Genomic DNA, 17,553 nt, shown 5'->3' on the forward strand with positions numbered 1-17,553 from the left:
TTTGTTCAGTCACATGTGTTTCTCTGTTTGTGTCTCTGCGTGTGTGTGTGTGGGCAGATGATCCACCAGAGTGACACCTAGGAACTCAGGAACATCCACTGTCACACACAAGAGCTTATGCTCAGAGTGTTACATGTCTGTATGCACATACCCAAAACAGCAGCATGTCAAAATCTCACATGTTCTTGGGTATCTTCATGTGATGAGGGTCTGTGCTAAGACATTGAATGGCTATCTGCAGAGACTGTGCATATTTGAATATCAGTTTGACAGTCTGAGTGTGCACCCAGGTCTGTTTTTATGTCTGTCTAGTTCAAGGAAGTTGTTTTGGTTGTAAGGAGTGTAGTAAGACATGCAGAGCTTGCACATCCATGACGAAACATGGATAGAAATATGCCTTTTGTCAAGGTTAGAGAAGCATGCTGCCCATATCACAGACAAAGGAGAAGACATGCTTGTTTGTTCAGGTTTAATCAGTATAGTACTGACTGTATTAGGGAAAACGTTGCATGAAAATTTTATTCAAAAGTATAGATTTCACACTTAGCCTTCACATGTCTGTCACATACAGCTACTATGCCAGACTAATGTGCATATTTGTATATTTCCTTACAGCATCACAAGTCTGTTCTGCAGTGCTTTGCTTTGCCATCTGAGTGTGTGTGACTGCATATTTTTATTTGGGGAGCATGTGTAGAACATTTGGGATGCACAGACCATTTTCATGTATTGGTTTATGTTTTGCAGAACTGATCTTGCAAAGAATTGATTGTCATTGCTCAGTGACAGAAGGTAACAATGAAAGATAGGTTATTTTGATCATTTCCTACTAATATTACATATTTCCATCTGCCAGTTGCCTCTAGTGTCAGTAGTCAGAATCATCTCCTTAGAGTCTTTAAAGGACAGGAATTAATGCAGTGCTTTGTACCACCACCTGGTTTGAAGGACTTGAAGAAAGCCTGCATTTAAAATTTTAATCTTTAATAATACTTTTACATGAAATGTGAAACAAGCATGAAGGTAAGGGCACTCATATTAGCTTTTATGCCTCAATCTGTGATCTGAAGGGAAGGGCTTTGGTGAATGTGTCAGGATAGTTCAAACCCTGGACATATTGCTGGTTAACTTCTCAAATAACAGTGCCAGAGGAGGCCACATTCATAGGGGCACTATAATTTTCCCTGAGGTAAAGACCTCCATCTTAACCAAAAACTCTAGAAACTCAAGATGTCCATGCTGAAGTCAAACTCCATCCACATATGTATCTTAACTGAGATTGTTGTTCTGTCCAGTTCACAGTTAATTGTCTATCATAAATATACGAAGGACATTATTTATTAATGACAGAATGATGAGTGTGTCAGGATTCAGTTTGGGAGTTTAGTTATGGGGCACAAGTTTGTCACTACTTTTTATGTATCCCAGCAGACAGGAAGACGGATTTGATGTTATTAGAGTTGAAGTTCTTTAATCGATATTTTTCTGAAATGGTCTGATGTTACAGCAGCTGTCATCTTACGAAAGAGCCTGTGGCTGTTCTGAGCAGAGTGATTATAAGCTTGAAAGATTGTTGAGGTCACAACTTCTGAACACCCTAACAGATTAAGATATTAAGTTACCTTCTGTTTCTTGTGCCACGTGGGTTTTGCAAACAAGTTGTATATTTCTCCGCAGAATTCCAAAGTGGACTATTAACTACTATCATTGTAAGGGTTTCAGTTGAGTTAATTGCTAAGGAAATCAGAAGGCAGTGATACTTATGAGAACCATAAAAATCAGTTCTGTATGTCACATGATCTTTTAGAAAACTTTAAAAGTGCTTTGAATTTTAATATTATTCCTATAATCACAGGGAAATGGCAGGCAAGAAGAAAGAAATCCAGCTCCAGGTATGAATCCTAATTACTTGAACAATTTTAGAGGGAAATAGATGTTTTTTCTGCCTTTTTAGGATGTTAAAATGTTAATTAATGTTGTTTCAGACCGTAATAACCACTCAAGACCAGTGGGATGAAATGCTGCAGATAAAGGGTATAGTAGGTACTACAAGCTGATATTTTCTTTTTAATCTTTCATGAGCATATGTGCAGGTTTTCATATTTATATTTTATCTTTAATAGATACTCTAGAAGACTAGTACCATATCTTTTAAAGAAAGACTATATTAATATATATTTATAAAGGTATATCATAGAGTCATTGAATCATTAAATTCATTCAGTTGGAAAAGACTTCTAAGATCATGTATTACAATTATGAATATTCAGTATCTTATATGATACTCATCAAAATCATATTTATCTAAATTTTATTTTTATATACTGCTATATATCAATGTTTAGAAAATACCTTTCCAATATGGTATTCTCCATGGTAGGGAGTTGGGTGCTTCTGTGTGTAAAATCTTGCACAGAATAAGTAATTACTGCAGTATTCTAGAGTGCATGTTCTATGGCATGCATTATTCCCAGTTTTCAGTTCACTTAGCCCAATAGCTGTGTCTCCTATATCTCCTAGGAACTGTTTTTGGTAAAAAGAATGAATCTCTAATGGGACCATATCTACAGAGGGACAGCAATAGGCAGAGGCTCAGGGAGGTGAAAATCCTGTAGAATAAAGGTCTAGATAAGAATGAAAATCAACAATGGGAAAAGAAGAAAAGAAAATAAAAGGAAAAGGAATATGAGAGAAAAAATTCTATTTGGATTAATCATCCTATATTGTATTCTGAAGTAGATTTCCAACATCAAAAGTAATTGAAATTAAAAAGTACGTACTAATGTATCTGCTGAATCCATTGATGTATTCATTATACATTCACTGACTAGAAGAGGACCGAAAAATCCATATGAATGTCTTCACAGTGCTGTTTCAACCTAAACATAAATGCCTCATTTTACAAGTGCCTCAAGTCATTTGTTTCTAATTCTAAACTATTACATTTTAGTAATAGATGTGTATCGAGCTTGGTGTGGTCCTTGCAAAGCTGTGATGAATTTATTCAGAAAACTAAGGATTGACTTTAGTGATGACAATATGCTGCATTTTGCTGTGGTAAGGACAAAAATCCTGTGTGTGACTATATTTACATTTTGATTTAATTCTATCTTCTGATTTGCATATGCAGAGCTTTCATTTTACTGTCCTTATAATGAGTTGTCATAATTTTGGCCTGCTTGCTTTCCCTGCATAAGTCCTCATAAGACTTTGTATAGAAGTAGATTAGAAATGGTAATAGATATGTAAGAAGCTATAATAAAAAAAAAAGAGCAAATATCCCAAAACTTTTGTTTTCCTTGATGAGATTGCAGAAATATTCAAAAGCCAGATTATATGACTTTTAGTTTTAGGTCTCTGCATTATGGACCATTGCATTTAAAGTTTTTACATCCCTAGAAACTTGTTGCATCTTTTTTGTAAATGTTACCTGGTATTTTGTTTTTAAAAGAACAAAAAGGGGGAAATTAAAAAAAATCACTAGATTGTAGTATTAAAAATATTTGTTTATACTAGCACTTATGTTCCAAGGTTTTCTCACGTGCTTTTATACAGTTGACCATATTTCACAAAAAATTAAGACACTGGGTAATCTCTTCCAAAAAGACTACATGGGCTACTTCTTCGTTTACATATGTTATTATAACCTACATGTGAAAATAGTATCAAGAGAAGATCTTTTCCATGATTAATTGATTATATACAAAGGGAGGACAATACCATGTTACCAAAACAGTTCTTTCTTCATCACTATAAAGACTGCTAGTTGCATTTAGGACTGCAGTTTGAGTTTGAAACACCAAAGTATGTAAGAGTGAGGTTTTCCTGTGAGTAAAAAGCTTTCCTTTATACATGCATATGCATACACACTTATGTAAGCAAATAATCCTTTTTGTCTGACTTTAGGCAGAAGCTGATGGCATTGAGACTCTGAAACCATTTAGGAGGAGCTGTGAACCTGTGTTTCTTTTTTGCGTTGTAAGTACATCACATCAGTTCCTTTTAATGTGCTGCCTACTTCTGCCTTAACATTTCAACAGATTTTAAAATAGATGTGAAGCTTTATAAATCCTATCTACATTTTACAGTATGTAGGATGGTATTATTTGATGTTGTTTGTTTGAGCTGCTTCCCATGCCCGAATCTGGTGGTTCTCAAGCACATTTTTGTTGCAGCTGTTCCACATGCAGCCACAGAAGAATTGTGGTAGTCACTGTTTCGGTAGCTGGTGAGAAATCCAGGGAAGTTTTCCAGGTTTGCCTAACATAAAGTGCCTGCATGTGGTTACACTGAAATGTTTATTTTATACACACTTTTCATTGCAGAAAGAGATTTTATATTTCCTGGCGTGATAAGATTTTTAAGATAATAAATAAAATTGTGTTTTCAAACCTGAGGAAAATTGTAGCAATTAATCATATATTTATTATCTCTCACTGATGGACACAGAAAGCTGGTTCTCCTAGGACACAGCTGTAGAGCACTGCTCACTTAAGAAGTGGAGGTTGTTTTAACTAGAGGGTGACAGGATTTGAATTTCCATAATAAGACCATAAGCAGGGACCAAGGATAACAACACTTTCAGGGCTCTTTCAGGTTTGAATCTGAATGCTGCCTAGACAGGTTGACAGTATTTTTGGTCACCATTAGCTTCACTACCGTGCACCTGAATGTGGCAGATAATGCACTGAAGTCACACACGCACACAAAAAAAAAGACAGAAAACTCCATGCTACAGAAATTAAGAACAAGTGAAAGTCCATATTTGCATTTGTTTCCAAATGTGTTATGAGTATTGAGCCTAGAAATAAACATGGGAAATTTGGGAAAGGAAGCAAGGAATTAAATGTACGAAAGTTTCATTCTGAAATAACAGAGACAGTAGTAGCTTTGATATTCCCTTCAGTGGGCATAGGAAATGATCCTGTAGCTGGAAAAAATTTGCAAGATATTACATGTTTCAAAAATTCAAGTAAATTAAATTATGAAAACTCACTGAGAATATTGTCTTTTCTTCAACAGCATGGTAAAATTCTTGCCATGGTGAAAGGTGTAAATGCTCCTCTCATCATTAAGACAGTAACAGAGCTAGTACAAGAAGAGAGGGAAATTGCAGCTGGAGAAAAGGAACGTGCTGAGGTACTCACAAACCAGATACTTATGCATAAATGTGTATTTTTATTACACTGCTTCTCTAAATGCCTATGATAATGTTTAGATAATATTTAATTTTTCGTATTTTTTGTCCTAACAATAAAGTAACATATATGGCATGCTTTTTTCTTAGAAATCAAGTAAAAAATTATCTGGGTTCTAAGACACTTTTAAAGATCATCTAGTCCCACCCCTCTTGCCACAGACAGTCTCACCTTTCACTACATCAGTTTCACAAAGCCATGGGGATTGCTCTGTACCTAATGAATCCAGTTTGCTCCGAAAAACAAAGGCCATTCAACAAGTTTGTTCTATCACCTCTGACTCCTGATTTCCAGGTAACATGAGGACATAAGGACAACTCAGTCTGAACTCAATAGCCTGCAATGTGAAAGATCCCACAGCTGGAATTCACAGCAGCAGCAGTTAATCCTACCTTGTTGCTTGTTCTCCTCAGAACCCCCTAATTTCCATTACGGTACTTTATAAAAACTTAACAAATTAGCCTAGCAGTGTAAGAAATGCAGAGACAGAGAAAAATGCCACTAGCTCATAAATGCTTTATTAATCTTTTTTTCTTTCACAGCTAAGTGTCTTTAATATATAACTTAGGAACTGCATCATATGAAACAAAAACATGGGAGATAACAATGCCTTATTGCTTGTTTTGTTAAAATGGAGATGAAAGGGCTCCACTTAGAGTAAAAAGTGCATTTTAACAAACTGAAACTCAGTTAAGGAAAATCAGACTGATCAAAGGTCTTTCTTAGAATTACTTGTTTTCCAGGGTAGAAAATCCATTCTTACATTAAGATAAATGTATTGTAAAGATATGACAGCTGTGTTTGGTGGCTTTATTTTTGCACTAGTGATGTACTTTAATTCCATTTGCAATTACCTTAGGTAGAAGAACTCATTTTTCCAGAAGATGGTTCATCAGAAGGGTCTGCTGAGGAGGCTGTAGAGGAGGGTAAATATACTTGATTTGTTTTAGAAATGTTAGCTGAAGGAAAGAGACCAAATGTCTTTTGATTAATATTTTTCTATGTCTAGCACTAATAGACCTTCCTTTGGTTGTGTTAATGAAATGCTACAACTGAGCTTTCCTCTGTAAGAAGTTAATGTATTGGACTGTCATCATCAGTATTTTCACCCTCACACTGGGAACCTTCAGACTTTAGACAGAAGTGATATGTGCCAGGGAATTTTCCTGTGTAAAGTTAAGGCCTGAAAGTCACTTCTACACAGTGCCTGTGTGAGCTGTGTACCTCTGTTGAGGTGGAATACTAAGATGGAGCCAACCTGAGACAATTGGAAGAGTTAATCTGTGAAGCAATGGCATGCTTTCTATGTCAGATTACTCTTTCAGCAGGTTAGATTTAATAACATATTTAAAGAAGAACCTAAATCCACAGTAGCAGGATAAGCTTCCAAAAAGATTGAAAAATAAACACCATCCTGTTTAAAAGTCCTGTCTGTGATTTATCTGAGTTTTGTCATTAGCTGAGAACTACACATTCTCTATTTTTTTTTGTTATCTGTGGCTACTGAATGTTCCTATGGCTTCATCTATGCAGAGAATGCCATTCTACAACCCTGAGATTGAACAAATTCCTCCATCCTCTCCTTCATGATCTTGCTTTTTATTTTTGCCCTGTGAGAGGCATTAGATCACAGTCATGGCATCCCTTTTCCTTCCTCTTCATGTTTTGGGGTTTTTTTTTAATTGTATGGTTCAATTTACATATTTCTGACCTCAGCTTTAGCCTATATTTTTTTTCTCATAAACGCTGTGAGACCTAGAAGTACAGTATTATCATTTAGCAATTATCTACAGACTTCACACTAATCCCCAAAACCTAAACATGATAGAAGATCAGAAAACAGAGCTTTATCTCAGGTTCAGCTTCAGGTTAGGGGCTCTCTCAGACATGTAATACAGTAAAATTAGGCAGTAATATTTTCTTAACACATGCAGTTGCTTAAGTGTTTCTAGTATTGGTAACAAGTAGTAGTCTGCTGTTTCTTCTACAGTTTTTGGGATCTGATTGAGCTACAGTCAAATGGTTAACTGTAAATTTCAGGTCCAGTAAAGATGATTCCATTTATTTTGATGAATGTATTACTTAGCACATTATTTTTTCCCTTTTTCAGAAGTACTCACTTATTCTGTTGGAATTATAAAACCTGATGATGTCTTAGCAGGACGTGTAGAAGAAATTAAGAAAAAGGTAGAGAGAATTTTAAACTATTCATTCATTCTATTTATTTAAGAGGCATAATAGCAAAATGTAAGGTTAAGTAGATCCTAATTTATGCCTAGACTTTGAAACAGAAGCTGACAAAGTTTCTCTAATAAGGATGATAAAAGCACAATTATTTTTACCTGAAATAATATTATATTCAAATTTATACTATTGCTTTAATATTCTATGCCAGCAGAGGTTAGACATTGAATCATATTGCTTTTTTTACCAAAAAAAGAAAAAAAAAGCCTTATAACAATATATATCAAGACCAAATTAGAAGAATTCTAAAAAGTGTTATGACAGGTACAATGATCTTTGCAGAAAAGGGAATCAAAGTGCTATTTGTTGTTTGTGCAATTACTCTACCTTAGCTGGACAGGAAGGAAGCTCAGTAAAGGCAAAAAAAAAAAAAAAAACCCAAACAAAACAAAACAAAACAAAAATAGCTGGAGCATCTGCTACTTGGCTCATGAGATGTGTTTGACAGCACTGGTTCCATAGTCAGCCCTGCTGGGGAAAGGCTGACAACACTCAGGGGCTTTAAAAGAGCACAGTGCTTGGTATATCATCAGTACTGGGGCTGGATACTGCCTGTGCTGTTAAAATATCAGTATATGGTATAAACTTCATACCCATGTGAACTTTGCTGTAAGTCACATGTGTGCATCACTCACAAATGCTTGCATTTAGTGCAGTAGCCTAGCTTAAAACAGAAAATCATAAAGTGAATTTCATTTTTCTTTATTTGCTGTTCCTAAAGCCAAGTAGTTTAGCCGAATACAACTGTTAACAAGTGCACTACCATGGTTACAATACAATTTATAATATCTTGCAACATAAATTGCATGTTAACCACTCACAGTGATCCAAAGGAGTTTATTCAATGTGAAATCAAAGGGATTATTAACTATTGAATGTATGTCCTACATACACTGAACTGCACTACATTTTTTCTCAAACATTAACTTAGGGGTATTGTAATCCTGAATTTATTGAAATGCTTTGAAAGACTTGAAGTTCAGTTTAGGCAAAGATAGTAGTTATATTTTGAATATTTCAGAGAATTTTAAATTTAAGATAGCTTCCAAAATCAATCAATCTTTAAGTATACAATAACATATGATTTTGTATGTATCAATTTTCAAATGCCTGTGACTAATAACCAAATAATTGCAGATTAGAGATGCAGGATTTGACATTAAAGCAGCAGAGGAGAGAATGCTTACAGAAGAGCAAATCAGAGTATTTTATGCCCGGAATAAAGATGAGGTAAAAATGAATTAAAAACCCAAATTAAAGGAACAGGTAAAACACATAACTGTTACCAGATGTTCTTGCAAATCTCTGTATGGTAAAATTTAATATATTGAAGAACTGAATTAATGTAGATTTGGTACATAAATAAAGAGATATTCTCTCTCCCTTTTCTTTCACTGACTCATACAAATATCACTATGTAGCAATTTAATAGTCCAACCAAATTAAACTGACCTCCAATTAAATACTAAAAGATTTTTTTCTTCTTTCTGTTATCTAAATGTGCATGATCCTTAGACATGAAGCTAAATTTATACCACTCTTTATCAAAATAAAATTACACTGATTTTTAAACATATTATGGCAGGCCCAGTGACCTTTGTGGGAAAGAAAATCAGAGTGCTGTGTAGATTATTTCTGCAATTAATTAACCTTGGCTATTAGGTGCTGAAATGTAGCACAAACCCAAAATCCAATGGCATCTATGTGACAGTGTATATCTGTTTGACATATATTTTTTCTAGCCAGAAAATAAGTGCTATTACATCACTTATTTTTATTAACTTATAATTGCATAATTTTTTATTTCTTTCCAGATATTATCATGGGGTAGTTCTGGGAATAAACACGTGCACAGGCAGAAAGGAAAAGCATCTCAGCCAAAATCTATTTTTTTGTGCCTTATCCTATATTAGAGGACAAAAGTAGCTAAAGGCAGATATAAAGTTCAAGAAAATAATTAAATTAGGCTGTCCACCATTAAATGGCAGTGGTCTAGCAAACTAGCATCTGGATATGGTCATATTTTCCACCAGAGAGGTAGCTAAAATTAACTCTTCAGAAGGATCTGAGACAAGAAATTAAGTGGCTTAGCAAATATTTATACCTATATGTGTAAGACAGAGGCTGGAATTATTTGCAGACAAATTGTTTGATATTATTAGAGGAAACAATGGAAGGTTTGCCTAATCTGAAGGAGAAGGTGGAAAGGCGCCCCTGTTGTATTCCAAATGAAGAAGGGTGAGATGAGATGGCTCTTGCTAAAGTCAGAGAGATAAAAGAAAATTGATAATAATCACTAGATGGCTGCACTATGGTTAAGAAAGGAAATAACAGGGAGATACTGTAAGAATCCATGAAGAGCTTGGTTTTAGCAAAGCTGGGATTGTAGATTAGACAGAGGAAGTTTTGAAACAAAGGTAAAAAGTAACTCATCTTCATGGGAAGAGCAGCCAGATTTGAGACAAGTTAAGTGTAGAGGTAGACCTGGGAAGAGCAAAGACAATCAAAGCATACAATGATTGATAAATCATAGAATCATAGAATAACAGAATCACAGAATCACAGAATCACAGAATCACAGAATCACAGAACGGCTTGGGTTGGAAGGGACCTTAAAGATCGACTGGTTCCAAGGGCAGGGACACCTTCCACTGGAACAGGTTGCTCAGAGCTCCATCCAGCCTGGTCTTGAACAGGGCTCCAAGGATAAGACATCTGCAACTTCTCTGGGCAACCTATTCCTATTCCTTATCACCTTCACAGTAAAGGATTTCTTCTGATCTAAATCTACTCTATTTCAATGTAAAGCCATCCTCCCTTGTCCTATCACTACATGCCCTTGTAAATAGTTCCTCTCCATCTTTCTTCTAGGCTTTTTTTCAAGTATACTGGAAGGCTGAAATTAGGTCACCCTGAAGCCTTCTCTTTTCCAGGCTGAACAATCTCAATTCTCTCAGCCTTTCCTCATGGGAGAGGTGCTCCATCCCTCTGATCATCTTGGTGGCCTCCTCCAGACTCTCTCCAACAATTTTATGTCCCTTCTGTGCTGGGACCCCAGAGCTGATGCAGCCCTGCAGGTGGGGTCTCAGCAGAGCAGAGTAGAGCAGAGCAGAGCAGAGCAGAGCAGAGCAGAGCAGAGCAGAGCAGAGCAGAGGGACAGAGTTCCTTCCCTCACCCTTCTGGCCGCGCTGCTCTGGATGCAGCCCAGGATTTGGCTTTCTGGACTGTGAGTGCACACAGCTGGGTCATGTCCAGCCTCTCATTCACCAGCACTTCCAGGTCCTTCTCCCCAGGGCTGTTCTCCATCTGTTCATCCCCCAGCCTGTGCTGATACCAGGGGTTGTCCTGACCCAGGTGCAGCATCTTGTGTTTGGTCTTGTTAATGCTCATGGGCCCCCTCCTTGTGCAGGTTCCTCTGGATGGCACCCTTTGTGTGTGTCAGCTTGGTGTCATCTGCAAACTTGCTGAGGGTGCACTCAATCCTTCACCTATGTCATTAATGAAGGACTAAACAGCACTTGTCCCCAGTATGAGCCCAGGGGACACCCCTTGTCACTGACGTCCATTGGGACTCTGCGCCTATGACCACTACCCTCTGGATGCAACTGTCCCACCAACTCCTTATCCACTGAACTGCAAACAAAATCATTTCTCTCCACTTCAGAGAGAAGGATGTTGTGGAGTACTATGTCAAGAGCTTTTCAGAAGCCCAGACAAATGATAGCTGTAGCTCCTCCCGTGTCCACAAAGAAGTCACTCTATTGTAGAAGGCTGGGCTGGTCAGGCAGGACTTGCCCTTGGTGAAGCTGGCAGACCCAAACCACTTCCTTTTCCTCCATGAGCCTTAGCACAGCTTCTAGGAGGATCTGTTCCATGATCTTCCCAGCCACAGAGGTGAGGTTGATAGGACAATAGTTCCTGGGGCCCTCCTTTCTACCCTTTTACAAGATGTATACAATGTTTCCCTTTTTTTCAGTCATCTGTGACTTCACCTGACTGCCGTGACTTTTCACATCTCATGGAGAGCAGAAAACACCAGTATTACACCATAGCAGAACCCTGCCAACATTAGACAGAAGAATAATAAAACTGCTATGAACTATATGGTTCCAGAGAGTCCTATGCATGTGGAGAGACCAATTATTTGGCATTCTTTAATTTTAAACTGAAAAATAATTTAATTAAAACATATTGATTCCTTTGGTAACTGCCCAGTGTGCAGTTTTTCCTGATTTAATACTCCACAATCTTGCTGAATTCCTAGAGTCTGCCTTTTACAAGGGAATGGAGACTCAAGGTGAGAGACCTTCAGATTAAACTTGAAGCAAAAATTATTTCTTTTAGATGATGAAGCTCCAGGAAAAAGGTCCAGGATAGCCAAAATTAATAGCTACATGTAGTTCAGCTACATGTAGTTCTTCTTATATAAGCAAAAGTACTTTTGAAGCCACCACAGTATAAAAACATCTTCTATGCACCATACTGAACATTTTTTTCAACTTTGTTCATCTTGGGAAATGGGTTAAGAACATTCATAGATATGAAGATAATTGAAAGAGAAAAGCAAAGAATTGAAAGCATATATGTGAATATTTCATCCTCGTACTACTAAAGGAAATAACTTATCATGATGCTGGTAAGGATTTAGTCAAATATTTAAAGGGAGAACAGATATCCCCAAGAAAAAGATGACATACAAAAAAGAAATTAAAAACTCACACCACTAGCTGCAAGTTTATTTTTCTGACATATATAGGATTTTATAGAATTTTTTATAGGATTAAAAGTTATATTATAGGATTATAAGGATTAAAAGTTGAAACTGAATTGAAAATCACATAGCAAAGAGAATGAAGGGAAAGCCTATAATTGTTTTTCAAAAAGTTCAGAGTTCTATGTTTATAGCCAGCTACAAAACTTTTAGTTTCAAAAATTATTCACGGAATTGTATTGCAGTTTCTTATGTCACACTACATGCTGTACTACAAGCCTAGCAGATCACATTGAACTTCTAGATAATTTTCTTCATTCTTGTCATTTTCATTTTAACATGGAAGAACATCTAGAACTTTTTTTAAGTAGTTCTGTGACTTTCTTTATATCAATTTACATTTTTTAGACATTTGATAATGTTGTCTCAAATGATTGATCAAAAAACATCCTAAACAATCTATCAGAGTTCTGAGGAAGGTGTCAGTTTGGAACAGGAATGCATGAGTTACTTTAGAAGCATAATTGTCTCATTTATGATGATAAACTCAAGAGTTCCTGCAATTCATAGGGGGGAAAATTATGTTTTTTAGCCTGACTTTGACGCATTTGTTAAATTCATGATGAGTGGACCATGCCATGTTTTGATAATCAGTAAACTAGAAGCAACTGATGCTATTCCTCAATGGAAAGAACTACACAAAACAAGTGAGTCTGGTGAGCCTGAGGAGCCAGCCAAGTAAGTACCAGTGAAATGTGTACCTGTGATTTAGTCAGTGTTCAAAGCTCACCATAAACCAAGGCACATTCCTACAGACACAGATGTGCCATGGTGCAGGTTCAGGGAGCAGGGAGAGTTCATCACCTAGTCCTTCACAGGACCACCACTAGAGATGCAGCCCCAGTTCTCATGGGAATTCAGAAATTCCTTGCTTCCTAGTTAAAGATGACAAGCCAAGGTCATTGATCTCTTTGAACTCACCTTCAATGGGTTCTCAAAATAATAATACACCTCAAAGCTGATGTAATCCTTGCAGTTCTACTTCACCCATGCCAGGGGACTGCCTGCACTGCCAATTGAAGGTTGCACTCTTTCCCATGTTTACCCCTTTGTTTCTTGAGAAGCTGTAGATATGGCCCATGACAGACCAGGGCACACCCAAGGAATGCTCTTCTTCCCAGGAGCACTGTAAAATCCAGCAGAGGAGGGGAAGGGTACTGGGGTTCATGTCCTGACCCTGTTTCAAGATAGAAAAATATTTGTAAGGATTAGCTATTCACAACCATGGTATCTTGAAATGTGTGTTTTTATTCTATGCCAAGGGTTTGTAGAGAATTTTAAGGATGATAGTTGTATACACAGCCTCAGACAACAGAGTGCTCACAAAAGTTCATATACTGGAACAAGTTTTCTATTTAGACAAGACATTTACTTAAATGCAACATCAGTTTAAATACTTTGTCTGAAAAATAATTTGTTGTAGTAATTGACAATTTTGTCGATGCCTGCTGCATCCTCTTCTGCATTAATTTAGTACAGCTGGGGAATATTGCATTTTCTACAAGTGGCCAAGAGGGACTTTATTTACACAACTAAACAAACAGGCAAGAAACAATGAGAAGTTTCTCTGTACAACACTGAACAACTCTGTTGTGCTATCATTCTTATGATCATGCTGTAAATGAATTAAGCACAAGACTTCTATTGATCATTCATTATACACTGTACACTTGTCAATAGTAATTCCATCTCATGAAACAGAAAAACTATTTTGGATAAGCTAGAGGGGAATTGTTAAAGCGTCCTGGCTGAGATTTCTCCTTCAGAGCACGTGATCAGGCACTTCTTGAGAAGATTAATAATTCTCTTCTCAGAAATTTTACTTTACTCATGAATCTGAATTTAAAACTAGAATAAAACTTAGTTTGGCATTCTATTTTTATGTTTCTCTAAATTTTAAGAAAGTACATCTTCAAAAAGTCAGCTTGGTAACACTAAGCAGTGACTTAAATACTATATGGCTTCATGTTTCATCAGGGTGCCAGCAGTCCCAGAAACTGAGAGTCTGGTAAATTTATGTGATGTGCAGGACAGTGTTGAAGATGCCAGCAGACAACTTGCCTTCTTTTTCCCAAATTTTCATATAAATGCAGAACATGCTGAAAGGACTTTGGCCATAATTAGACCTACTCTCCTGAAGGAAAGGCGAGGTAAGTGTTAATTACTGTATTTTCTATCAAGGGTATATAAATATTCTCATATTTTGAATTTTAAACTCTAACTCAATTAATGAAATGGTTTTATGTTATACTGTCTCTCCAGCATTAGTCCAGCAGTAATCTTTGTCTGGAATGAAGTTACAAGGTTAATGTTTTTCATATATTGAGAATGCAAATGTCAATGATATTTTGTTCCTTTGGTTAATTTTTCAAGAAATTCTGTAGATGGAATATTTCTAGAAGACCTCTCAGAGAAGCTCATATTTTGAAATGTAGTATAGGGGACTATATTTCTCACCATAATGAAGTAGCCAATATTCTTGAATGGCAGGTTCAAGGTAGATCGATGGCAAGGAGTAAAATATCCAATCCAAGATGTTCTAAATTGCATGAGGCAGTGCTGCTCAAGGGGAGTCCTAAACAGACAGCATTTTTATAGATTAAATTTAAAAATCCACCCCATTACATGAAGCTTCATCCAAACAAGTTTACTTTTCTTCTCAGTCATATATTTACATTTCTTCCTGCATTTCAGATGGTATTTTTATTTCAAACTTGAGAATCCCTGAATTTGAGAACACTTACGTGCAGAGAGCTGAAAGACTGCAATTTTGATCTTTCCTTGTGAATTTATTTTCCTTATGGTTGTCTAGCATGTTGCTTAGAGCAGCAGTTCTGCAGTTCATGTTTAGGTAATTACACATTAATTTTGGAGGTAATTTTGACTTGTGCCCAATAGTGCTTACTTACCCATGTGGTCTTGTAATACTTAATTAAATAAACATTTCACCTATTTAAATTCCTTAGACCTTGTTTGCTGGTAGGAACATGTATCATATTTCCCAGTCAGGAATTCCTGCTGAGGTTTTTAAGCAAGAGAAAGCCTTAAGACAATGAGGATCAGTTTTCTGAGTGTCCAGGCAAATAGTTATTCCTCCTAGCAGTTGCTTTAAATCAGTTTCTTGTTCTTTAGCTGGGAAACAAATTCACCCGTAAAAATTTAACATTCTCATTGAAAATGATTTTTGAAAATGAAGATGTCATTTCTCTACAAGTACGGAAATTAATGAATGGATGTCAATTTAGCATTATTTCAATATATTTAACAGATTCCATCATGCAAAGGATAAAGGACGATGGTTTCCAAATAGCAATGCAGAAGGAAATAATTCTGTCTGAGGAACAAGTACGTACATTTTACAGCGAGCATGTAGATCAAGACTACTTCCCAGCCCTTCTAGAGCAAATGACCAGGTACGTTGAATGAAAAAGGAGAATATAAATATATAGAATCGATGTTGAATCTGACAAGACTAAAATTTTCACATGAAATAATTATTGAATCATAGTTTCACAGAATGGTTTGGGTCAGGAGGGATCATTAATGCCCATCTAGTTCAAACACCCTGCCATGGGCAGGGACGTCTTCCACGGGCAGGGACACCTTCCACCTGAATAAGTTGCTCAAGTATTAATTGCTGGTATTGAACACTTCCTGGATAATACATGGCTGCAAGATACACTTGTCTAAAAGTTCAGTAAAAGACAGAACAGGAACAGATAACTGCAGATAATGGAATAATATCCAAGTAAAACACATAAAATCAAGCTTTTAAAAGTTACTAGCTACTCCATATTGCTGTATGTATGATGGCTCAGTAGCCAAGTCCATTTATTTGAGTAAAAACAATTTGGTCTGCTCTGAAAAGGCTGCATTTAGGTTGCCTGTAAGAGAGCTCTGAAATCTTCAACCAGGGTGTGTGCTGGATACCTTGGGGAGGAGAAATAAATCATGTTTGGATATTCCCTTCATATGAAGTTGGGACATAGCTAGGGCATGATCAGTCTTTCTCTGTCTTGCCGTTGTGACAAAACACAGTAACTTTGCAATTTAAATTCATGTTTAAGCCCCATAAGGTTTTATCAAGCCTATAACTGTTTAAACAATCAGATCAGTTTTAAGGTCCTCCAGTACTGGGGCTCATTCTCCTAGTCTGGGCTATATATAATCAAAATACTTTTTAAAAGTTACAAGAGCTTAATTTTTATTTTTTCTTTTAATGCTACTTTTCCCCATGTACAGTGGTCCAACTCTTGTATTGGCTCTAACACGAGAAAATGCTGTATCACACTGGAGGAATTTACTTGGTCCAAAGACTCTTGAAAAGGCTAAGGAAAATCCAGAGAGGTAATAGTCACAGAAGTAAACCATCATTCACAGCTTCCAATTTACTTTTGTATTCCTCATCTCATTCCACATTCCAACTAGTGTTATTATAGTGCCATCATCTGGAAACACATAGGCATTTCTGCAGTTTTTTAGGCTTTTCTTGGAAGTAGTAGTGTATTACACATAGAAACCGCAGCATTTTTTGAGATATAATGGCTGTTAAACAGAATTAAAAGCTAAGTTTTAAAAAGTGCAATGAAGTGAAAGAGGAACTCTTGAGTCAGAGAAAAAGTGTTGGTAATTCTTATTTTTAATAATGAGGGGGGTGGTTCTTGAAATACCACTATTATTTTTCTTGAAATACCGCTAAGATTTTCTTGTAGCTTATCAAAACCTTTTCATCAGTAGAATATTTTATTTGTGACTAATTTTCTTCTACACCTTTTATAAACAGACACCTTAGTTCTAGCTGCTTATGACATTGCTCTAGGAAACTGCAATGGTATCATCTTACCTGCTTTTGACAGAAGTGCCATTTCATTAAGAAATTTTCTTGGAAATATAACAACACAAGTGTTGGGAGGGAGGGTGTTCATATTTAAGACTTCCAGATCAACATTAATTTATATTCCATGGGCTAAGGCTAATAATAGAGCTCAAAATGGCTTTGCTTTTCAGTAACTTTGTTCTTTCAATGACTCTTAGTTTGCGTGCACAGTATGCATTTGAAAACATACCTATCAATCAGCTGCATGGCAGCTCTACACTCAGTGATGCTCAGAAGGAACTAGAGTTCTTCTTCCCTGAGGAACAAACCCTTGCATTAATCAAACCTGAAGCTGCTAAGACTCATAAAGGTAAGGCACTTAGAAAGTAGGGGCTATATCTAGTGATGTCATCATTTCTACAAAAGATGAGCAATGCACACTGCAGTAAATCACACCAAATGCATCCTTCTGGTTCTCTGAAATACTTTTTTTGTGCAGAAAAATGCTTTTACACGCCTTGCAT

The 17,553-nt window shown here is 36.4% G+C and overlaps 1 protein-coding gene across 1 annotated transcript in view; it reads left to right on the forward strand.

The window, feature by feature from the left end:
- Positions 1-747: 747 nt before the first annotated feature.
- Positions 748-17,553, forward strand: part of NME8 (NME/NM23 family member 8) — a 19,642-nt gene continuing 2,836 nt past the window's right edge. The window contains exons 1-14 of the mRNA XM_033519600.1: positions 748-792; positions 1,856-1,892; positions 1,986-2,043; positions 2,951-3,057; positions 3,907-3,978; positions 5,023-5,139; positions 6,058-6,124; positions 7,309-7,385; positions 8,580-8,672; positions 12,746-12,891; positions 14,191-14,363; positions 15,482-15,626; positions 16,456-16,560; positions 17,248-17,399. Coding sequence (XP_033375491.1) covers positions 1,860-1,892; positions 1,986-2,043; positions 2,951-3,057; positions 3,907-3,978; positions 5,023-5,139; positions 6,058-6,124; positions 7,309-7,385; positions 8,580-8,672; positions 12,746-12,891; positions 14,191-14,363; positions 15,482-15,626; positions 16,456-16,560; positions 17,248-17,399 — 1,345 coding nt within the window. The 5' untranslated portion in view covers positions 748-792; positions 1,856-1,859. The remainder of the gene's footprint in view (positions 793-1,855; positions 1,893-1,985; positions 2,044-2,950; positions 3,058-3,906; positions 3,979-5,022; positions 5,140-6,057; positions 6,125-7,308; positions 7,386-8,579; positions 8,673-12,745; positions 12,892-14,190; positions 14,364-15,481; positions 15,627-16,455; positions 16,561-17,247; positions 17,400-17,553) is intronic.

Source organism: Parus major, chromosome 2 (genome assembly GCF_001522545.3).
Source record: "Parus major isolate Abel chromosome 2, Parus_major1.1, whole genome shotgun sequence".
NCBI lineage: Eukaryota > Metazoa > Chordata > Aves > Passeriformes > Paridae > Parus > Parus major.